This window comes from Sturnira hondurensis, unplaced genomic scaffold, assembly GCF_014824575.4.
Source record: "Sturnira hondurensis isolate 20B ecotype Veracruz unplaced genomic scaffold, ASM1482457v3 Scaffold0002840, whole genome shotgun sequence".
NCBI classification, from domain to species: Eukaryota; Metazoa; Chordata; class Mammalia; order Chiroptera; family Phyllostomidae; genus Sturnira; species Sturnira hondurensis.
In genome coordinates this window covers 24,731,787-24,756,170 of record NW_028075471.1, presented here as the reverse complement: position 1 = coordinate 24,756,170, position 24,384 = coordinate 24,731,787, and the positions used below count along the sequence as shown (strand labels likewise).

The following is a 24,384-nucleotide window of genomic DNA, read 5'->3' as shown; positions in this document are numbered from 1 at the left end:
TTATTATGTTGATTGTTAAAATCATCCCTTTCTTCTCCCCAACATGTCCTACTGTCCTATTCTGTGCTTACCCTGTTCACTGAGAACTAAAAAGACTATTCTCTTTCTTCCTCATTAAGGTCACTACCTACACGGAACGAGAGATTCCAAGAGTCTCCAGAGTGTATTTCACCGGGCGAGAGGAGACGCCATATGCGGCCTCATTGCTGACAAAACTGTGAAGCCGGAATGCAAGGCTGCCAGTGAAAAAGATGGATGCCTTGGAACGTTCAACTCTGAGTCATTCATAGTGACTGCCCGCACTCTGGGACTCTGTGCTCTTTTTGTCCTTTTCTAAAACCACGCTTCTGTGTGAGTCACAACAAACGCCGAAGAAAAAGCAGAGAACTATGCAACATATTTCAGTGCCATTGATGGGGTGGTCTAAATACCGCTGCCGTGGGCTTCTTACTGCCCATGTCACGGAGAAGCACATGCACTGGGGTTAGCATCGTGAACTGACCGCATCCCTGGCGAGGTTACCCAGAGAACCAAGCGACTGTCGATGACGTTAATCAGGGTTGACGTGAAGATAGAAAGTTCAACCCTCCAAGAGCCTCCTCTTTAACAATCGGAGGGGCATTTGGTGGACGCTCTAAACCACTGCTTCGAGCCGACTTTTGGCCTTGCTAATGAAGCTTTTAAAAGAAAAAGAAGACCAAGCAAACATTCACAAAGGCGACCCACACGAATCACACCTCAGCAGCCCCACTGACTCCGCTCAGGCTTCTGATGAGCAGGTCATCTTGACGTGAAAACTGGGGCTGCTCGTTCAGCACCAGCGGCCTCTCCAACTGCCGCTCCAAGGGTTGAGCAGCCTCTGAGGGCTCCTCGACGCTTTTAAAAATAATTGAGGTCTCAAAGCCGTTATGTTTCTGTGGATACTGCCTGTCAATGTTGACCATTATTAGAAATTAAAATGGAGAATGAAAAAAATCTTTAGTGATTCCATCTAAAATAACAATAAACCTGTATGTTTGCAAGAAGAGCAGGTTTTGTGAAAAGCATAGCACATTTCTTTTTTGAAACAAAAGAAGAAAGAGTGAGAAGACTGGCGTTTTGAACATCGTTGCCAGGCCTTTTAGTGCCTGGCTGAGTAAAAACACCAGGGCCCCCTGTCACCCACGGCTGCAGTCAGTTTGCAGGGGCGACCTCTCACCCAGGCAGCCTCAGGAAAGCTCTCCTGGACATGCGTGCAGGGAAATGAGAGTGGAAAGCACAAACACAAAGGAGAGTATTATTAGGAAGGAGTTTGATCCCACAAAGCCCCACGATGGGTCCTGTACCTCCCAGAGATCCCCGGCCATCCTTGGAGAACGCCCGGCCCAGACTCTGCCCCCAAGCTCTCACTTTAATGAGAGCACCTAATCTGTGTTATAGTGTCCTACGGACACTACAGGGCTCGGCTTTTCCAAAAAGCAGGATCAGAACTTTCTGGATATAGTTGTACAAGCATTTGGACTCCCACGTTGTATAGCCCTGGCTACAATTCACTTAAAGATGCAAAAGGAGATGCCCCATCAACTTACTTGTTGAATCTCAAACACTGTTCTACATTTATCAGCATGTTGAATAAATACATTAGGGCACATTGTTAAAATACCCAATTGCTACAATGCTATTTTCTAAAGCTACTAGTTTGTGGCTGATTCAGAAGTTTGTTTCCCATTTTTCCTGTGCCTATAATAATAAAAGCTCCCTCTCAGTTTCTGGATTTGTTTCTAAAATAATCAAATGTTCTTAAATGTTTCTAACACGAACCTCGAAACCTTACATCATAATCTAAAACAATCATGCTAATTCTCCTATCTGAAAAACAGTAATTTAATGGTCGCTTTAGAAAACATGGTTAATTTCAGTTTAATTACAGTTTATTTCTGCTGTGCCTGCCAGTTAAAGGGCAGTAATAGGCCCAGCAAGTTCATGCACGTCTCACATCCTGAAACAGTTGACTGCGTCCTCTCGTTTGGAACGTCTCCAAAGCTTTGGTCCTCTTTGAAATGTACTTCCCACGTAATGTGGTTTGAAACTCAACAAAAATGAAGACATGTGAACTCACAAACACCAGTTTCAAGTACTTACTTTACGATATCTCCTTCCAGGGCGATCACTCGCTTAATGATCTTCTGTCCTGGGTTTTTAGGGGACCTGAAATGAGATGAGATTATGCAACCAGTTATGTTGTTTGAAGAAAACAAAAAGCAATTCTACAACCAAAATGGCCTTATTAAAGGTAGTACAGGTTCATGGATCATGAATCCTTGACATTAGTGCTATTTAGGCCCCAAGTGAGATGGAGCTGCTATCGAAGGAATTCTCTAGAGGCGAAAAAGTCATGCTGAAACTTCATAAAAAGTAAAAATAAAGAGCGATAAAGAATGGTATTATTAAAACTAAGTACTTAAAACAAAGAAGATTCATACGTTAAAAAAAGATGGGGCATTTTTTAAAAATGGTAACATACTGAAATTTAAATCCTCAAGAAAACCCCAAGAATGGAGGGGTTTTTTTTGTTTGTTTGTTTATTTGTTTTTGAGAAAGTAAAGAAGTAGGAAATTTCCATAAATTCTGTTCAGGGTTAGCCATTTAAAGATCATGCAACTCGAGCGCCAAGACAAGGCTGAGGCCACCTGGAACACACGGGTGGTTGCTGACGTACCTGGCACAGACGTCGTTTATTCTAGGCTGTGACCAATAGCGGACGGTGAATAATTACGTGAAGTAATGCCATTCATGCTGAATGAATACCCTGCTCTCCATTTGCCCCCTTCCTTCCTCTCCCTCCTTCCCATCTATCTCTTTGATCTCTGGTTCTGGGGGAAGCCCCGTCTGTGTCTGGCAGCCCCGTGGACCAGCATAAGGTGAGGAGCTAAGGTCAGCCAAGCATCCCATGAAGGGACTTGGAAGTGCCCTCCTCGGCCCCAGTCAAGTCCTCAGGGTGCAGCTCGGGCCAACAGCTGCACTGCAATCTCAGGGGAGACCCTGTGCCAGACACGCCCCACCCACCCCACCTGAGCTGCCCATGGCCTTGTGACCTCAGATGTGTGAGATGCTTGTTTTAAATAGCTACAGGCAGGCGGGGCAATGTTACCCAGCAATGGGTGCCTCAGTCTTAATTTGTCTCATTTCCTGCCGATAGCCTTTTAAGCCTCTTGATCTAACGCACCTATTTCACATAAATGTTCATTCAATAAATATCTGAAAATCAGGAATAAGTAAAGATATTTTCAATTCAAGTCGCATTTGAATTAAATTACTTAAAAAAGGTAAATGCACAAAAACTGAAAAAGATTAAATAGATTCAAAATATATTCCAAGATTAAATATATTCAAAATGCACTTCATTCAAGGAAACAGGAAGGGTCCAAAGGATGAGTATTTTACATTAGAGCTTGCAGAGAAAACGAAGTTGTCCAAACCATTTGCGTGTACTAGTGACAATCAGTCTCGGGATTTTTTACTACCTCCATTATTCTTTATTCTAAAAGGAAATTTCGCTGTGTTTGAACTGTTCCCCTTACGGAGTTGACTGAACATTGTGTTTCTAGGGATTCAGTGTCCTCCGTGTACGGCTGCGTGAGGGCGCATCCCAGATGACAGATCGCCCATCCCCTGCACCGGGCTGCTTTCAGGAAAGTCCCCTCCTCCATCTCCTCTTTACATAACCAGAAACATAAAAAAATAAAATTCTACCTCAGTGATCAGCAAAGAGTTACGCATGAAAACAATAGAGTACCATTTTCCTATGATATTGACAAAGAAATAATATTAATAGTTTGTGGTTGAGGGCTTAGGGACAAGAATAATCTGAATATTAAGAGTGTAGTCAAGGCCCTGGCTGGTTTAGCTCAGTGGATTGAGCACGGGCCTGTGGACCAAATAACCATGGTTCAATTCCCAGTCAGGGCACATGCTTAGGTTGCAGGCCAGTTCCCAGCAGGGGACCCACGAGAAGCAACCATACATTGATATCTCTTTCCCTTTCTCCTTCCCTTCCCCTCTAAAAATAAATAAATAAAATCTTTAAAAAAAAGAGTGTGGTCATATAACATGCCTTTCTGTGAATATGTCAAGATTTTTTATTCTTTTTAACATTACAACCACACTTTTTGGAATTTATGCTAATGAAATGATTATGAACATACGCCAAAATTTCACCTAAGTGGATGCTGTCTATTTGTTAGAAAGAGAAAAAAATTCAACAAGAATAGATTGGTTAAATCAATTACAGCTCATCCACATTATCAAACATTTCTCAGTCATCAAAAATGATGTTATAAAAGGATTTTTAATGATGTAAAAATATCAACAGAATGCGTAGATGGAAAACACAAGTTAGACTCTGCGGTTGCAGAGAGAATGCACAGGCCGTTGTGTGGGGAAATCAGGAAGGCCGTACACCACAAGGTGGTGTGGGCTGGGGGCTGGCCTGTGTGTGGTAACACGCAGCCTGCATTGTCCGTTCTGATTACAGGGAAGCCGCTTGGCAGAGGACAATTGTGTCATGTGATGTTATCTGAGAAGAAACACTCCCACGTGGGCGTGAGACTTGTGCTAAGGACTGGGTTCCCCCACCTAATATCGATGCAATATTCATGTTAATGAAATCATTGGAAAAGCAACCCTTGTCAGCCTAAAACATCTTGTACGCCAACATAAAGTTCTTGAGATACTTGAAAAGTATTTTTAAAAAATATTTTACTTATTTATTTTGAGAGAGAAGAAGGAAGGGAGGAAGAGAGGGAGAGAAACACTGATCTGTAGCCTCTCTCACATGCCCCCAAGCAGAAACCTGGCCCACAACCCAGGCATGTGTGGTGACTGGGAATCGAGCCAGTGACCTTTCAGTTCACAGGCCGGCACTCAATCCACTGAGCCACACCAGCCAAGGCAGAAAACTATTTTATATTTTAAAATAATCTATGCCTTAAGTTCACAAAGCAAAATAGAATATGCAAAGTGAGCTATCTATATAATTAAAGTCTTACGAATTACTACTTAAATATATCTACAAAGACATATCTAAATTTTAATGAAATATTAAACTTGGATCTAATCAAATGATTCAAAATGGAAAAAAGCTATTACTATCATTAATCCCATTACTGCTCAAAATCTATAGTGTAATCATTAAGCTGCTGAGGTATGTGGAAGTGATATGGAAATTATTGCGGATTTACATTTCCAGAGTCACCGAACTCCCGTCTAAATCTTCTTGGCCGCTTGCAGATCCGCTAGGAAGCGAAGCCTAACGAGCGGAGGACTGTGTCTCACTTTAGGGACACAAGTATCCCTACCCCGCAAATACCAACATTTGCATTTAAATCTGTCATTTGGGTGTTTTCCTAATAAGCATCGTTTGACAATATTTATTCCTGGAGCCTGGGTTTTAGTCATTCTGTTTTAGGCCGGGATTTAATCAGGCAAGGGTTCTCCAGGGGCTCGGGTAAGAGGCCTAGGATTTACCCTGCACTGCGTAGGTCGGTTTGGTTTGGCAGCATCTGTCTCTAACGAGCCTGGTTGTGGAGAGGGAATAGTTATAAGATTTACAATACTTAATATTCTTCTTGAATTTCATTTCCTATCTTAATAGAAAGGCTGCCATTTTTTAACCCTGAAACGGGCCAGAGTCAGGCTTAGGTCTTGGGATCTTTCTAACTGATTTCACGTTCTCGTGTGTTCCTGAAGGTGGTAATTCTGCCCCTGTCTGGAAATCTGGGCAGGTACTTTGGAAAACCCCAGAGAAGCATCTCTTGTGTCTTGTGGGGCAAGAGGACCAGCAAGCGCCCCACCAGCTCTGTGCCTGACCCCACGCCGGCCCTGAGGTCGCATAGGCACCTCGCCCTGTGTTGAATCATTCCGACTCCTCTCCCTTTAGAGTGGAATTGTCAACCCTCCCTCTGTGCGTCGTGTCAATCTTTATATTTATAACCACAGTTCAGGGTTGGCCCAGGTTGTCATAGAAAATCTCTAGAGGTCACTTTAGCCACAGCCTAATTAATATAAACATTGATCCCTCAAAAACATCCCAATCTATTGAACACTAATTGCATTGCATATATTACAGCAAGCTTTCAACTTTAACTTCATTGATGAGGTCAAAGTGAGAATATTGTGGGGCTACCTCATACCAGATAGCTGATTCTGCACTGCCCTTAGGGTGCTCAGGTATTACATCACACAACTTGCCGCCATCACAACTTAAAAATGCAAGGATTGCTGTCTTAATCATCAGAACAAGGTGTAGAGCAAAAGGTCCACCCAACACAGTTATAAAGACTCATATAAAAAAGTCATCACATGATGGCTTCCCTTGTTTATTTGTGGGTTTGTTTTATTTCTGGATTTTTTAATGCAATACTGCCCAGGTTTGCCATGCCCTTCACAGCATCTTGCCCATTCCCCATGGCCTTAGCGCACCTGCGTGGACCCCTTGGGCCCTGCAAATCCCACAGACTTGGGCAAAGGAAATGGCTGGCACTACCCCATGTGGCCACGAGGGAGCCACTGAGTGCAGGCGAGCTCCCTGAGCAGGTAGGGCTGGATCAGAGGCCCCAAACCCGGGCCAGATTAGCACCACATGAGTGGGTAGAAACGTTTTGTTTGGGCCACATATTATTTATGTTATTTACTTTTCAATCTTGAGCCAGCCAAGTTAAACAGGAGACTTCACATCAAAGTTCTAATTTCTTGTTATTTTTGAAAGAAAAACAAGAGGAAGACCTGATGGCCCTAGGTTCACGTACAAAATGGTCCCTGGGGCTGAGAAGCGGATACAGGGCATCTACCAGGGTCCCCAGTCTGTTTACAAACGTCTCATGCCCGAGGGCAGGCAAGCTTGGGAGCCGCTGAGGTCTTGGCGATTTCTCCCACCCCCAGCATCATACAAGCACCGAGCAGACAGGAAGGAAAGTTCCGGCAGAGGGTCTACCACGTAGTAAGTACCCGGTGAACTTTACAGTCATCCCTTCCTAAAATAAATCCATGGGAAGGTCAATTAAAGGGCCCCGAGCATATCGTCAGGACCCTTGGTTGAGGCTTACAAAGGCGGAATGTTAATTGCAAAGACCCTCCAATAAAAGGGTTTTCAGAGTCACATCACAGGGCAAGAAGGGCATCTGGCAGTTCTGGTTAAGTTTTATTACACAATTAACTGAAGAAACATTAAAACTAACTATAATTGTATTCATAATGGAAAGTCACAGGTTAATTTTAAATTAAATGGGTGTTATCTGTGAAATCAAGATGAAAATGAGTAATTTTCAGCATTGGATTCTGTCTGTTTGCGTCTAGTCCCATTTTTAATGATTCATGTTCTAAATGCAATGTAGTTTTATTACTTAGCACTCTCCAACTCTTCACCAAGGTATTTCAGCTACATGTTTGCCCCCTTGCAGACATCTCCTTCCACCATGGGACTCTCCTAAACTCAAACAAAAGAAACTACACAGACCCTTGCCTCTCTTCATTCTGAAAGTTACATGTCTGTGGTCCCTAAGAATTGCTTTTGTCCTGATATCTCAGAAAACGCTCCCATCCGAGGGCCTCAGTATCAGCCAAGTGAATTCTAGAAGCCTCAGTTACCCTCGAGACCCCCGGGTTAAGGTCTTCTATACCAGCAACTCTTCTGAGACGGGGACAGGGCTGGGTGTGGGGGAGAGCCTGGGAGAGGGTCACCACTGGGCAGGAACAGACTTCAGTGATGTGAAGTGAGTCCAGGTTCAGAGCCCTGGGGCCAATGGGCCAGGGAAGGGAGGGTTTATCCATTTTGCCTTTTCTCTCAAAGCCCACCCTTCCTGAATCAGGCCACTGAGCAGCAGGAAGAGGGGGCTGTAGAGGGCCCGAGGGTCCCAGGCAGGGCTCGGTGATCTGAGAAGGCCGCAGTGGGAACAACGGGGTCAGGTCTCAGACTCGTCTTCCAGAACTACTTACACGGACAATAGCAGGGTGGTCCCCAGAGGGCAGGGGGTGGTGGAGGGTAAAGGGGGATAAATGGTGATGGACAGAGACTTGACCTTGGGTGGTGAGCACACACAACCCAATATACAGATGATGTATGAATTGTACACCTGAAACCTATATCATTTTATTAACTAATGTCACTACAATAAATTCAATTTAAATTTTTTAAATAAAAAAATTTGAACATAAAAAAGTAAACTGTGCTTTATGGTTAAACATTTTCTCGGTTAAAATTCACAGTGTTTCACTGTCACTATGATTAGGAGAGATTTAATAAGCAAATAGTGACAACTAGTCTTGTTAATAAATCAGCCTTGAATATGTAAAATCAATTAAATGTGTATTATGATTAACTCCTGTAATTGAAAAGAGATGCAGTAGTTTTGCACTTGAGTGTTTTGATGCTGAAAAATAAAGGTCTTCACTTAACTATGAAAAAAATCTAAGGGTTTAGTGTAATCTTAACCCAGGAGATAATTTTTACTAACATTTATTAATTCAAGAATTTCAAAACACAGAGGACTGCAATCTTCTAGTAGCAAACATCATTGATATTTCAATGCCCAGAACAGGCTGCAGAGACATGAATACATATAGCACATATATGAAATATATAGTACACACACACACACACGTCTATGTGGATTCTGCCATGCAGTACGGAGTCATGCCATTTAATGAAATTTCTCTGACTATAAAGAAACTTCTGGGCTGAAACACATATTCCCTGATTTATTTATTCTATAAATCTAGGTTTTCACACACTGAATATGCTTAGAGTTGAACACAGCTGCGGACCTGGAGAAGATGAAGACTCACACGTACAAAGAATGAATGTTTTTCTAACTCAGACTGTTGAAGCACAGAGCTGCCTTTGGCCACACTACTCCCCTGCTCCCAGTCCGAGGGGCAGGGTGGCCCCTGGACTGGGAGCAGGGGGTGTTTGACTCGCTCTTCTGTGGTCAAGAAAGGTCTGCCTTCTACCCCCCACCCCCCACTGTCACTCTGGGGACACCTTTGGGCTAGAGTTCCATTTAAGGCCATGGAATAAAGCAATATTAACCAATCTTCAAAGGAACTAAAACATCAGTCTGGCCCTATAACCACAATACTGCAATTGAGCTGACCAGCTTTGTATTTCTGGCTTCCACAGGAGTGGGAAGCAGGGCTCCACATTTGTGGTCAGCTTGAGGAATGTCTTGAGGGATGTCCAACAGCTGGGAAGTACAAGGTGTTGGTGTTTTCTAGATCAAACCGCGCCACATCCGTCGATACGGCACAGAAAGGGCAGAGCAGCTGAAAAAGGGTGCGAAAGTGAACCCTTGTGTGGAGGAGCTGAAGTGGGGATGTGTCACCAGTGCCCAGGGACACGTGGAGAACACTCAGGAAAAAGGCACAGTGCCAGGCCATCCTCAGAGCTCGTCTGCCACTTTGCAAGGGTGCTGGTCACTCTATGGGGTGACAGGGGTCACGCCTGGGGCTGGGGGCATCTTAGGAAGAGTGAGGAGAGTGAGAACAAACATGTCCAGACCCCTTCACAGGAGCCAGCCTTTAACCCACACCCACTTTTTCACCAATCATTCATTTCTCACCTGGCGAACTCCTGCGGGGAGAACGAGGCAGAAGCTTCACCCCCACAAAAGTAAAACTGAGTATTGCATCTGGGGGAGAATGAAGCCTCTGAAGGCCACGCAACTGTGCCCAACATGCGCCCCTCAGAGATCTCACTCCAAACCCTGTAGCCCCAATGTCTCCAAGGCAACATTTGTAATCTCTCTGTCACATGGCTACAGTGAGCACGTGACACTTTCCAGGGTAGGGCAATAGCTTATAAAGAGTCCGCTGAGAATGGGGCCTCTCAGTGGCTGCCAGCAGGGGGCGGGGTGAGACCCAGACAGGCCACCCATGTGAGGGGACACCAGTGTGGGCTCGTGTATCCACTGCTGCTACCCCACTATGAACCCCCCAAGCTTAGATACTCCTGGGGCATGACACCCCTAAACACTAATGTGCCTTGAAATGCCCCACAAAACTCTTAAGTTTACCCCAACTTGAAAATAATAGGTGTTTCTAGCAATAAGAAACTGAAATTCAGGGATAGCAAAATAGTTACGTATTTTTCTATACCTGGTTTTTAGGGCCTGAGAATTGTAGCCATTTTTTTCTTTATTCCATCACATATACCTGTGGGTTCACATGCTCTCTAGCGGTTGTAGTGACGTGCATTATTAACAGTGAGACTTTGCCACTGGATTCAACATTTTCTAGTGAAGTTAGGGACGCGTGTGGGGAGCGGTGAAATCCCACATGATTCGGGAAACTACCCTAATCTCTCGAGAACGGTCGATCTCCCGGAGGTTGGTGGCAATGCAGAGGTGAGAAGTACAGTAGGGCTCATTTCTGTTCNTTCTATACCTGGTTTTTAGGGCCTGAGAATTGTAGCCATTTTTTTCTTTATTCCATCACATATACCTGTGGGTTCACATGCTCTCTAGCGGTTGTAGTGATGTGCATTATTAACAGTGAGACTTTGCCACTGGATTCAAAATTTTCTAGTGAAGTTAGGGACGCGTGTGGGGAGCGGTGAAATCCCACATGATTCGGGAAACTACCCTAATCTCTCGAGAACGGTCGATCTCCCGGAGGTTGGTGGCAATGCAGAGGTGAGAAGTACAGTAGGGCTCATTTCTGTTCCAATCCTGTTGAATTTACTAATTCCTAAAATCCAGCACTAGTGTTTTATGGGAGGGTTCTCAGGCTCCAATAACCACTCAGTGTGCCCCCTTGAAAATGTCAGCTGTCAACTCTGTGCCCCCAGAAATAGCAGAGTGAACAGTCCTCGCAAACTGTCTGGAGACGAGGACGTGAGGCTGGGGGCTCTGCCTGTCCAACCGCAGCTGTGCCCCTCAGAGAACAGCAGCATTTACATGCTCAGCTGGAGAGCCATTTACATAGCTCTCACTGCTGCCAGTTACCAGAAACTTCTTCTATGTGTTTCATTGTCTGCAGTTTGTACTGCAAAACGTTGCTACTGCAACAGTTTATCAATGCTTTAAACTAAAAAGGTATGAAGATTAAGTTACATATCTGACTCCTGTTCTTAACGGTATGCATTTGTCTCTGGGTCTCCTAGTAGGACCGCCGGGCACCTCCGCAGCTGGGAGCCGCGGCCTTGCAGCGTGGTGGACTGGTGAGTAGGCAGGCATAAATTATAAACGGGTGTTGAGTGGTTGAGAAGAAATGCCTTTTAGCAAAAGGAGGCAAACTGAGAACAGCAAAAAAAAAAAAAAAACAAACAAACAAACAAAAAAAAACCATGGGTGAGGAGTCAAAAAGAACTGAGAGAGACTGGAAGGGAACTTGAGGGGCAAGAGAAGGACGATGGGGGAGACAACTGCCAGGGACTAACGAGCTATCTTCCAAGGGTAAACCGAGTCACAGAGGCACACAGCACTGACCAGAGGGAGGCAGAGCCGGGTTAGCAGAGAGAGCGCGGTGTCGGTGGCTTCCACACAGAAGGACTGATGCCCCGTGCAATTGCTGAATTGGGTTCCGATCATTTAACAGAGCCCCAGAGTCACAGAAAGTCAGCTACTTTGTTGCAACTCACACCAGCCATGGCCCTTTCCCTTGTTACGTTGTCCTGGGAAAGCCTCCTTCTTGGTAAGAAAATCCAGAGGTCAAATGTTCCTGCTACAAGTGATATAGATATACAGATATAGATATACATATATATATATAAATATAGATACAGATACAGATATAGATATAGATATAGATCCGAGGAATCCCTTCCCCAAATCTCAACTGGATCTTGACCTGTGGAACTAAAGATTCTCTTGCCCTTTTTCAGTTGATCGGGCAGTCAGTTCTAACTGCAGAGAGTGGTCAGGTATGTCTTTATCATAAAGCTTAGTATGTTAAAGATACGATTTGCCAGGTTTCTATCACCATTCTCTAGTGTATACACATGGCAGACAGACACAATTTTATTCCAGACAATCGAGTGCCCACTTCAAGTGAGACACACGTCATCTGCCCACATATGTGGCCCCACAGGGAGTCCTGCTGATTCCGGGCTGGAAGACGCTGACCAATGACAAGGCTCGCCGGCTTCTCTGAGCACCGGGCTTGCTTTCTACACACACAATGCACTCAAATCTCCACTGCTGTCACCTCAATCTCCTCGTGAGTGGTAGCTTTTGCCAGCTCAGAAGCTGCCCTGCAGCTCAGGCGTGATCTACAGCTTTCCCCTGATCCAGAGTAGCAGTGAGAGATTGTGAAGTCACCCTGAGAGCAAACCCTTAGGGCTGTGTGCACAGAAAATTCACAGGGGACTGGTTCCCATAGGTTTCCACCACCGAAAGCTCCTTGAGCACCTCCCAGACACATGTACAGCTATTCAGCATCTAGAAGGGACAGCAACGACCAAACTGAACCAGAGAGAACATCTCCAACCGGCCATCCATGCCTACTGTTCAGATGCATAGAGAAGGCCTGGATTTAAATGAAGCAGGTTTCAGAAACACACACTCCCCACCCCCTATTTTTCACCCGAATGGTAGGAGCATCGGTTTTGTGCCACTTTGTCTCTTGTGGCAGGGGCTTCGCCAAGAGACAGGAATCTACATGTCCAAGACTGAGGAAGGTCCCCAGGATCAACATGTACCAGGGATCTCACCGGGCTGGGGTGGGTGAAGAGGCAATGGCATATGTTTTGGGTTGACTAGGCGGAGAGATGTTTTGAGCTATGCAACATTATTCGACTCTGTTTTGGACTTTTAAATAACCTAATCCTGCTCCCTAAAACAAAATGCCTTTCTTGAAAAGATATAATGAAATCACCAAAATACACCTCGCAAACATCCTTGGATTCAGCCTCATATAAAGCCTGCAGCCCCAGAGCCTTGCGGAGGCTGACCCTATCTCTCCCACCTGCTATCGCCTACGCCTGGCCTTGGCCATCTGCTCACCTGGCCGCTCCCAGCACGGTGCCCATTCCTCCAGGCTGGTCACTGGCACCCCGCTGTCTCCCTTCGGTTCTTTACAGCGCAATCCAAGGCGTGCCCCAGGGTCTCTCCCAGCCCTTCTTCCCACAGATTTTCTTCAACCCCACCCCTATCTGTTCTGGACACTCACCCTTCTCAAATATCCTTTTTCAATCTGAATATATGCAAGTTTGCGTTTGGCTTTCCGTTTCCAGCACAATTGTTTCCCGTTGTATTGTTTCGTGTCACACAAAACTTCCTGAACACCTCATCTTTTACAATTACTGTTTCCTCAATCCTTAGAATTCCAGGCTTTACAGGTTTAAGTACAGTATTCAGAGAAGCCCTATGAGGAAGAAATAGTTAATTCAAATGTTTCTGAAGGAGTCATATTTCCTGTTCTATTAACTTTAGTACTCCAAAGTCTATGCACTCATAGCGATGCTAATCTAATCAGATAATCAATACCCGACTGCAGAATTATTACAAATAATTTAATATAATTAAAAGAAAAGGCAAGGACATGGAGCACAAAGGTTGTAACTCCACAGAACAAAAAGCAAGGTTAAGTGCCCATATTTGAATCTCTTATAGTACCTTTCAAACTGTATCGCTACCCTTCTAAATTAAAAGCACATTTTCATTAGTTCTCAGCAATCCGTTCTAACCACTTTTAAGTCAAGGCCTCGGCTCTTTAGAATGCAGACTGTGCCATGTTGTGACTGTGTGTACCTGACCTCCTGCCTGTTAACAAAGGGACTCAATTAATTATTTGCTGTTGTGAACGGCTATTTCATTTCACCTCCACCTTTCCTTAAGTGTTAAAAGGCTCAATTACTTTATCACCTTAACCTTAGCTTCGGAGAATGCATGCAGAATTTCTTGAGTGCCAACGGAAAAACCATCTCGATCCAGAAAAACTCATTTTCAGGACTGCGCCTCCTATGTGCCTTTGGCTGAGTCGGCCGAAGGAGCACATGGACCTGCCGCCACGCCAGTTCCCAGGAGAACCTCTCCATCCCGCACAGCAGCATCCAGCGCCGTGCTGAGTGATCCCTTGAGGGCACAGGGACACACCAGCCATGAGCTCTATTGTCACAGTTACGGCCACACACTGGATTCACTAGAAATCTTACCAAGAGCAAAAAAAAATGCTTTTGGCATAAATTGAAGGTATGTATATTATATTAATAGTGCCCCGTATTTCCCTTTGTAGTTTTGGTGTTTCCTATATGCTTTCAGGAAAGCTAAAAGCTATGCTTTCACTGAGCCTGGGTGTAGAACCTCATATTTAAATCCTACAACAACAAACCAGAACAAGAAAACCACCCTGAGGTAAACGTGGAAACCGGGTTTGAATGCAGACGTGCAGTGGAACCAGTGACGGGCTGGCTGTGGAAAGCCAGCCACGGAGCCGAAGGGCAGAGCCTGGAGTCCATCACGAATCTTCCCACGTCTCTGGGACTCTCACAGTACCAAGACCACGGAGCACTTCAGAAGCTCCCACTGCCTGGTATTCGCTCATTTATACGCCATGCCCACCTCCACAGGAGACTGGAACATGTGAAAGTGGTGAGCGTCTGGACCTTGTCACTGCATCCGGCCCCACATCAGTCACTGACACTTAAAAACAAGTGATAAGTAGTTAACGATCATTAGGTCATAAGAAACGTTCTGACATGTCGCTACTGGGTATCAGATAGAAGTGGAGTCACAGAATTCTGTCCCTTTGTGTCCACCTTGTTTCACTTAGCACAACACCTTCAGCACCATCACACATGGTTGTGGGTCTCTGGCTTCCACTCCTCACTATCTTCACGACTGATGTTAGTCGTTGTTTTGTGAATATCCAAAACGACATGGTAACTACCTGGTATATTTCTTAGGATCCAACTTAAGACTTTGGAAGAAAAACCATATAATTCCTCAATTCTTTTCAAGAGAATTTATACTGACATGAAAATAAGTAGTTTTGAGTATACAGATCCTCATATGCAGTGGTTCTGAAACTAAAGTCTAAAGCCGAGCCCTGGGAATCAGGAACCCACATTGTTAAAAGCATCAAGGTGCTTCTGACGCAGGTGGTCCTCTGACAGACAGACGCACTGGGGACCGTCCCGGGAGACCCAGGGTGTCACTCCCCACACATTCAATAAGGACATAAGCCATAAAAAAGCCACAATCTAGTTCCAAATGAACATGATGCACAATACTGATTTTAAACCATGACCAGAATTCTAAACTAGTGGGAAAACACAATGCCCTACCAGGGAACAGCCCAATATTCTGAAAATTCCATATTTAACCTGGAATTGGATCTGCAAGCAGTATGAAAGTGCATAGCTCAGAAAGAAGTAAAAATGCCCCATTTTCAGGGTTGCTTAGAATATAAATCTGAATAGGCACAATGATGAAGAAACTAGGATGTAACAAAGGCTATAGTACAGAAGAATTTATTTCCTACAGTCATTCATTCATTCATTCATTCATTCAACAAATATTTGCAGAACGACAACTAGGCACCAGAACTCTGAAAGGCGGTAATCTGCAAGACCAACCTCATTACAATGGTGGTCCTGGTGGTATTTTTGATTCAGGCCCAAATGCTGGTAGCTGTAAGGCCTTGGGCAAGTCATCTACCTCTCTTAGCATCTCTCTTTTCATGAGGGAAAACAGGTGGCGACAAGTGGTCCAGGCAACCCTCCAACGTCGCAGCAAGGAATCAAAAGAACTGCCGAGCACCAGCTTCTGAGAGGCTGCGGCTCTAGACTGAGTCTCGAAACGAGACAACCGGTCATCTCAGCGAGCTCCAGGGGCCCGCCTGCCACTCCAAGTAGGAAAGAAGCTGTGGTCTCTGAAACAAAAACCACGAGATGAACTTCTCACTATGAAGATCACGGTGACATTCTACAATGGCTGCGCTGTGCTCTGTTACGGCCATCCGGCCACCACGTAGAAAGCTTGACTCTACTTCCAAATTAATGTCAAACACTCAGTACCTCTCTCTCTCCTACTGCCTCTCTTCCTTTCCTTCTTTCTTCTCTTCCTCCTCCCCTTTTAGAACCTTCTGCGTAGGACGTTGTTATTAATTAAAGATGGTACACGGATCGACTGAGTCACTTTTAGGCCCAGCCATCTCTTGATTTCCCTTTTTCATTAGTCTGTGAGCTGTTAAGCTTGAAGCTAAATGCATCCTTACAGTTTACTTGCTCCAGTGAAATGCAAAAGTTCAATCAACCAATTTTGTGTGGAAAGTGAAGGGAATCTCACTGTTCTGTCTGTTGTGTACTTAATTGTTCCTCACGTAAAAGCTAGGTAACAACAACGAGGATATTGCATTTAAAATGTCCAGGGAAGACAGGACCTAGTCCTTAGAATGGCCTTGGTGCACACGCAGACAAGTCGAAGCCTTATGGACACTCAGAACGCAGCACTGGAGAGCTGGGAAGTGAGCCGTTTGTCCCTTTAGCCTCACAGCGTCTCAGTGTTTCTAGTGTAATGGTCGTGCCATTTATTAGTGTATTTTTTTAGGGTTTCATTCTGAGTTTTTTCAAATGCTCTAATTAACTTAATTTGGGTATTTAAAATAGTTTGAAAGAGTGAAATATTAGGTATCTACGTTTTACAATAAGAAAGCCACAGAGGAGTGGGCATTGTCTCCCAAGCACAAAGCACATTGTTACAACCAAGACCGGCGCTATGGGCATCAGGTTTTCCATCCATTACTCAGAAAGATGTATCGTAATTTCTCGTGCTGGCCATTATCATTTGCAACTGGGTTTCAGCTTAGAAGACCAATATAGAAAATGTGTAAGTAACACCAAAGAGCAATTAATGATGGCCGCCTAAAATCATTTTTATTCTTTCTGAAAGTTACATACCCACAATAAACTTTGATTTCAGATAAACAGATCACACTATTGTCAACAGAAACACATCCAATTTTAAATAAGATTATTCTCTACACTAAACATTCCCTAATTTCATATGCAAAAAAATTCTTTAATCCCACTCTGAATAGATTAATGATTGATCCAAAATCCATGTAGAAGGCACCCGACCCTGTGATGTCTAAATTCTTTGATAGATTGTCCTAAGGTGTTTATCAAAATACAAAACCCTCTGTTTAAGGAAAAAAGAAAAAACAACCATTTTGCTAAATATAAAACATTTTGTTTTGCCCTGGCTGGTGTAGCTCAGTGGATTGAGTGCGGGCCTGCGAACCACACGATCGTAGTTCGATTCCCAGTCAGGGCACATGCCTGGGTTGCAGGCCAGTTCCCAGCAGGGGACTCACAAGAAGCAACCATACATTGATATTTCTCTCCTTCTCTCCTTCCCTTCCCCTCTAAAGATAAATAAAATATTAAAAAAAAAACATTTTGTTTTAACCTTTGTGTGACTTAGAAAAAGAAATATATAAGTATAATTTTAAAATCATAATTATTAATAGCAATTTAAATTACCTAATGGAAAGATCTAGAGAAATTTAAGGCAGTTTGTTATTATTCATATTTTAAAGGTCAATGATTGGTATTATACTTAAAGATAATCAAGTGTTAGACAAACTGTTTGGCCAATAGGTTTTCTTCTTGAACTTCATAGGATTTACATACAGCTTCTCCCAAGCATTTGTGTACATGAATATCCACACAAACCCACGTAGCATATGCTGATTTCTCCCAGTGCGCCGTATTGTCTGGCCATCTCACAAATCTCCTCAAAGACTTCTCTAGTACACTCTTCACCCCCCGCAAAGTTGCCCTAGTCCCCATCACCCAGCAATAACTGCTAGAAACATTTTGGAATTCACCTTTTCTCGTTTTTAAACATACTCTATGTACCTCTTTTCAAAGCATGAATTAGTACACAATGTTTTCTAATCTGCTTTTTCCAAAATTTCATAGTTTCTTAAAACATGTTTTTCCAGTTCTTAACTCCCCAAAGAGTGAGAAGTTTCAGGTAGACTAACAGGAATTACAGATGAAAGATTTGTGACTGTCTCATTAATTCTATCAATACTGGTGGTCAATGAGAGACTAACCCAAATTAGGGCTTGGGGAGAATTGAACTATTGGGTCAGGCAGCGGTCACATGGTTGAAATTATGTGGGTAATTAACAATGCTTGCCTACAGTCGGATCATTATTTGGCCAATCCAGTCAACGGGTTGTACTTCATACATCATTTAGGAAAACCTTGTTCAACTTACTACTGAGACTGGGCCTGACAACATAAGCAATTATAAGTACTCTCCTGGAGCATGACAAAATGTTTGAAGAAAACTTGAGGGTTGTCTTACTGCCTTTTCCCTAACTTTCAGCCCCACATCTGGCCCCGTCCACTTCTGCCACCTCCCTTATTTTTGCCCCGTGGAGACAGGTGGTGCCCACAAGCAATGCCTGCCACTTTGTCTGTTATTAAAACAACCATACTCAGTGTCCGGAATAAAAGTACCATCTCTTAACTTTTGTTCTTGATTCTTGGAACAAGAAATGGGGAACTAAATACATAGGAATCCATTAAAAACTGATAGTGGGCATTTAAAGTCAAATACTCACGGAAGGATCTTTTTCCTTCCGTGAGAAGGAAGTCATTTTTTAAAGTTTTTTTTTCCAGGATTTAATTTACTTATTCTGATAGAGAGGAGTAGGGAGGGAGAAAAAGAGGGAGACCTACATGGCTCAGTTGCCTCTCACACATGCTCCGACCTGGGATCAGGCCTGCAGCCCAGGCAAGTGCCCTGACCAGGAATTGAACCAGCGGCCTTTCACTGTGCAGGACAATGCCCAACTTACTGAGCCACACTAGCCGGAGCCCAAAGACATTCTTTACATTTTTTAATGTTCCAGTGAGGATTGTTTGTGTAGCAGCTGTGCACACTAATTAATACCTGCGCCTGATTTCAGGTTCTAGTAAAAAACCCCAAAACAACACACTGATTTTCTCTGTGTAATTGCCATGTTTTTAAAAATATTACAGATACATTTGAGCTGCTATCCTCCAAAAGCTAGACCCTGCTGTGTCACTGAGGCGAGGTGATAGAACTGAATCCGGTCACGTGTCAAGCACACACCTCCATGAAGAAGCCACTGATTTGGAACTCCCTATTCAGGGCACTTGGCCCTCGCTAGATCACTACTTCCTCAAAGTCAAGTGGTCGGAGTTGAGTTCTGACTGCATAAGCCTTCATATGAGGGGGGAAGATACACCGAACATCAAAATTTGCTCCTCTGTGGGCGGTCTCGGTGGAGAATCCCGGGGCTGAATAGACATGAAGACCAAGCAACTCTCTGATCCCGGGAGGTGGCCCTGCTGGGTCAAAGCTGAAGTGAATCCGTGGGCACCGAGAAGGAGCTATCACACGGGGGTCTGCGAGCTTCCCGCGAAGACCCTGCTGTGACTTCACACGTCTGCTTCGAGAGAGCTAATGTGTATTTGAAAATACACCAACTACATTAATTTTTTTCTTACAAGTTAAGGTTTTCTTTATTACTATAAAGTGAAGAATCCACTTTCAACTTCATCAGGTAGATAAAGGTTTTTTAAACTAGAGCTTTTGCATTGTAAATCTTCTGTGGAAATGGTAAATTGTGAATTTTCGTCAGTCACGTACATTTTCTCGCCTGATTTGTAAAGTCATATAATGTAACTATTACCTAGGGCCCTGTAATCCCACAAAACAAAAAGCCGTAGGTTAAGGGTTGTTAACTGAACCCTCTTAAGGCCCCTACCCTACCATTTAGAACTACACCTCTAACGTTATTCTTGTCCTCATTAAACATCACCCAGGCGTAATTCTGATTGTTTTTATACCTGTGCAATGATCAGTTAATAAGTCCTCCAGGAAGTGAAAATAGCTCATAAATTCCACCTACATTTTGTTTTTTTAAATATAAATAAATTGGTCAATTCTGACATTAAATAGAATGTTTTCGACAGTTGTTCTATATGAAACAAACAAAAAACAAAAAACCCCTACATGCTGACAAGCACTAGAGGAAGAGAATTATTTGACCCCAGACTTCAAGGAAGCCTAGCAGCCTCACTGTCAAGGTCAGCACACATAAATGAGAGCTTTGTCCCCTTTTCTAAAAAAGAATGGATGGTGTAGTCTTAAGGCTCTTAGTTAGGTGGATTGACAATTAGCATGGCTTCTTGCAGTAAATTTTAAAAAAACAATCTCTTTAAAGTCCTATCAGGAATGACTGCCTCCACATATTGCTATTTTCCCATCACCACTTAGAAATTTAATTACCAGAATCGGAGGTGCAACATGTCGCTCAGGGTCATGTACAAAATGCTTTCACTATGTACCATTGTGATCTCTCACAGTCCTAGGGGTGAAATTAAAACTCTTTGGGTTCTACCTGCTTTGCTCAGATTGTACAAAAGACCAGAGGTGAAATCCCAAGTTTTCACCAAGTGTCAGGACGAAGCACTGACCAGTTAGAAGGCAAGCACGTCAAGTGATTGCACGTTAGAAGGCAAGCTACATCATCAGCACGTACTGGGTTTGGCTAGGCACCCTGCATAGGTCTAGGCACATTCAGGCAGCACCGGGCGAAGAAAGTGGGGGAAGAGAGCTCCTACTCCCTTACTGTTAATTTAGTTACTAAGAGCTAAGCATTTAAACTTTGTAGGTTTTCACCTTTCCAGTCCTTGATCACTCACCCACCCCAGCAAGTAAAACACCAGATGCCACATTTACAGGCTCACCCTTGACCCCTGCCAGGCGCAGCAGGCCTGAGCAAAGGTCGAGGGCCACAACCTGGAGGAATTTTCCCCCACAGGGGCTCAGACATCCCGCGATCTCCGAGGCTGTGTAACAGACAACACAGAACCGAGAGATGTGGCGTGGCTCTGACACTGTAAAACCCGGTTTGGCGGAAAACAGAGAAATGGGTACATGAGATATCAGATCGACTTTGCACATTCCCTTTTGCTTCAGCTACTTGAGAGGTTTAGTACTCTTAACCCCCAAACGGCCCAGATTCTTAAAGAAGAAGGAAAATCAGTAAAAGCAGACCCCTCTCTGCCTTTCAATCAAATTCAAGAAAAGATTTGGGATGACCACGCTGAAGCAACGGGTGTTTTCAATGCAGTGTCTTAGGTTCTACCTCAAAGCACTAGAATTGCAAGTATCCTCCAGCAGAGCTCCTGATTTCGGCCATACAAGACTGGAAACCATCTGTAATGGTGACCAATCGGAAAAAATTAGAAGTCATTTTACTTAAGTATTCATGTTTCTTTACATCTTCTTTGAGTGATATTTCATCTTATATAAAATGAGTGCCTGGTTGAGTTAAAGCTTTTGCTTGGCTCTCGTAGTAAGAGCATTTTTATTGAAAACCCAAGACTGTTACTAGTTCTTCAGGCTCCCAGGCCTCTTGAAAATCCTGCTGTAGAAATTGTCTGCTGCCATCCCGAGGGAAGCCTGCCCCCGCTAACCGCGCTGTTAAAAGATAAATGAGAAACTGCGTGGTCTAGAGAGGAGAAGGCACAGACTTCAGAGTCAGAAAACTTAGTTTTGGGTCCTGGTCAAATCCCATAGCATCTCCGGGCCTCAGCTGGTTGCTTTGTAAAACTCCACCGCCTCCCATCCCATCCCAGATGCCCCACCCCTTCCCGGAGCCGTGATTATGGAGGGCTTAAGTGCCTCTTTGCTTTTGGCAGAAATCAATCATCAATTGATCAATCAATCCATAAAATAAAAATAAAAATAAAACAACAACATTATCCCCTGCAAGAAAACTCCCCAGCACTTTTTGTAACGTTCTACGGATTTTCATTTTTAAATGTGCCTCCTTTTGGATTGACCGTTTTCCTAAAAGGCAGTTCCCCAGGTATAAAATTCCTCCAGAATAGCAAAAAATTATGAACTCAAATGACAATAGCAGAGTAGAAAAATACACATCAAACTAGTGCAGAGGGGGATGAGAGTTTAAACGCCGCAAAGACGTCCCTTTTCAAGACTGCTCCCCGGCTGTTACATCTACCTATAGCACGTGAGAGGTAAAAACCTAACATGCACAAGGCAGAAAGGTTGAATAACGTACTTCACTAATCTAAATAACCTGTAATGTTTATAATGATGTCAAGGAAGAAAATAATATAATGAATTCGCCGAGCAATAGTGTCCTGGACAGAGACGCTGTTTTTAAACTCTGGACAGAGGAAAGGATAATCAGAGGTGACAGACATTGACAAGGAAGTGGGTCCCACTCAGTGACAGAAAACACCGTGACGTCTCTCCTTGAACCGCACGGGTTCTCTTCCTAAAGCTACATGCAAAAATTTAACGGTTCTTTCCCATTTGCTTTTTTTGTTAATCATCTCAAAGGTGTCTCAGGCTGTGATAGGCATCCTGGCACAGCATTTCCTAGCTGCATCTCAGGGAACTCACGCTGCCGAACTGCTGGCTTCCTGAGGCGCCAAGGGCAGATCCCGGAGGCCAGGGCGGGTCCACTTTGGAAACACTGGCTTCGAGAAGGAGGGGGCGGGTCCTCACTGCGAGGCTTCCCAGGGTCTCAGTAGGAACAGAATCTCTTTTTGCCAAAAACGCGTTAACATTTCACAGATGGTATGAACGAGGCTGTTCTGTAATTTAGTTCAAAAACACTACATTCATTTAAAAATATTAATGAAAAATTGTAGTTGCTTCTGTCAGCGAGGGTCCTCTTAGACTTATTTGTACCATCAAAAAGTAAAAACACCTATGTTTAAAAAGATTTAAATTAATCAGAGCATCAAGAATAAGGGAGCGATTAAATGAATTGTAGTGTTCCTAAAATAGAGTAGTATGTACACAACAAATATGAAGTTGTGGCAATGTCTGAAAATTTGGAAGGATTGTCACAATGTATTAATATGTATAAATGTTTGATCTAACCTTCCTAAAAACCTACATGGTTATGAGCATATGGAAAGTGTCTGGAAGGAGAAATATTAAGATATTTCTGAGCACTTATATTTGAGTATTGGGATTAGAGAAAATTAATTTTTTAATTTTTATCTGCTATTTCTCATTTTTGAAAAGAAATACATAGTATATTTATAATAAATATTTCTAAATAAAAATATTTATAAGCAACTTAATATAGAGCAATGACAAAATTCTGAAGCTGTATTATAGTAAAAGTAAAAACAAAGTAACAAACATATATTTTATTTCTTGACCCACAAACATCTGATGAGAACATTTTTTTGACATCAGAAAAAAATTGTAAATTGACGGTAGTGAAAAAGTTAATAACTTCAACATTTGTTGGAGTCTATTTTTTGTATTTTATAATTTCAACAAACCACAACATATTTCTGAGCACTCACTATGACCAATGTGGACAAAAACCAATGTTATTTGCATTACCAAGTGTGTGTGCTGACCCACACATCAGCATTTCCTTTCATCAGTGGCCTTGCTGGGTAAAAGCCCTTACGTGATTTTCTGTTTACTGATCTTAATAAGAAGCATACAGGGACAAGTAGCAAATAAGGATTTACAATGCAATGATTCAAACATATATAATAACTACACAGCCACATGAGTGTGGCATTTTAGGAACATGTATTGTGACAATGCCCCTAATGCTTTATAACTTTAACTGGTAATTATCTCCCGTAATCAGAACATTAAGTAACATTTAAGGGACTCTCTTTGTGAACTTGTTTAATTAAGACCTTAAAATTCATGGCCATTGCCTCCACCAATAATCCTGGCCAAAGATTCAGATGTGAATATTTTCTGATTCAATCAATTCATAAGGAATCTGAAGGGACCATATTTAAGACCACAGATGAATATATTTTTATACCTACATTTATTACCTGTGCTATATGCATAGTTAACACTGTTTCTCTAAATATCTCATCTCGATTGGTTTAGTTTTATTCTAACAATGGGCAAGTACCAAGGTTGACAGGACATCTACTTTTTTTCCAGGAATGACCTGGAATAATAGAAAAACCCACATAGAGTTTGGGGCCAGACTGACTGGTTTTGATTTTTTCCTTGGAAAGCCTCCTTCACAGTGTTACTTTTCATCTTGTTATTGTCATCTTGAAGCTGGGTTTTTGAGGGAACCTAACCAGCCCCCCTAAGCTGTCTGCTCCTGGGCAGTCCGAGACTGAGACTGGTATTCACAGACCTCAGCCTGGAGATGCCTTCTCTGCTGTGACAACTACGACAGACCTGCAGTGACGTGATACACAGAACGTCAGACCCGTCAGACCAGGTCCGACTGCCACGCCCAACAGCGGCAAATTCTGAAACCTCGCTGGACGAGAACTAACACACGGGCATGTGTCAACTTTTTAACAATAGCGCATTCTGATGCTCTTCCTTTTTTTCTCCCTTGGAAGGGAGAACTTTGTTTCTTCCATGCAAAAAGATGCAA

General features: G+C 43.3%; 1 protein-coding gene across 2 annotated transcripts in view; it reads right to left on the bottom strand.

The window, feature by feature from the left end:
• The window catches only part of IMMP2L (inner mitochondrial membrane peptidase subunit 2), a 643,351-nt gene that overhangs the window by 197,043 nt on the left and 421,924 nt on the right, over window positions 1-24,384 (bottom strand). For both annotated transcript variants that reach the window (XM_037041124.1, XM_037041125.1), the window contains exon 5: window positions 2,122-2,187. In XM_037041124.1, the coding sequence (XP_036897019.1) occupies window positions 2,122-2,187 (66 nt within the window). The remainder of the gene's footprint in view (window positions 1-2,121; window positions 2,188-24,384) is intronic.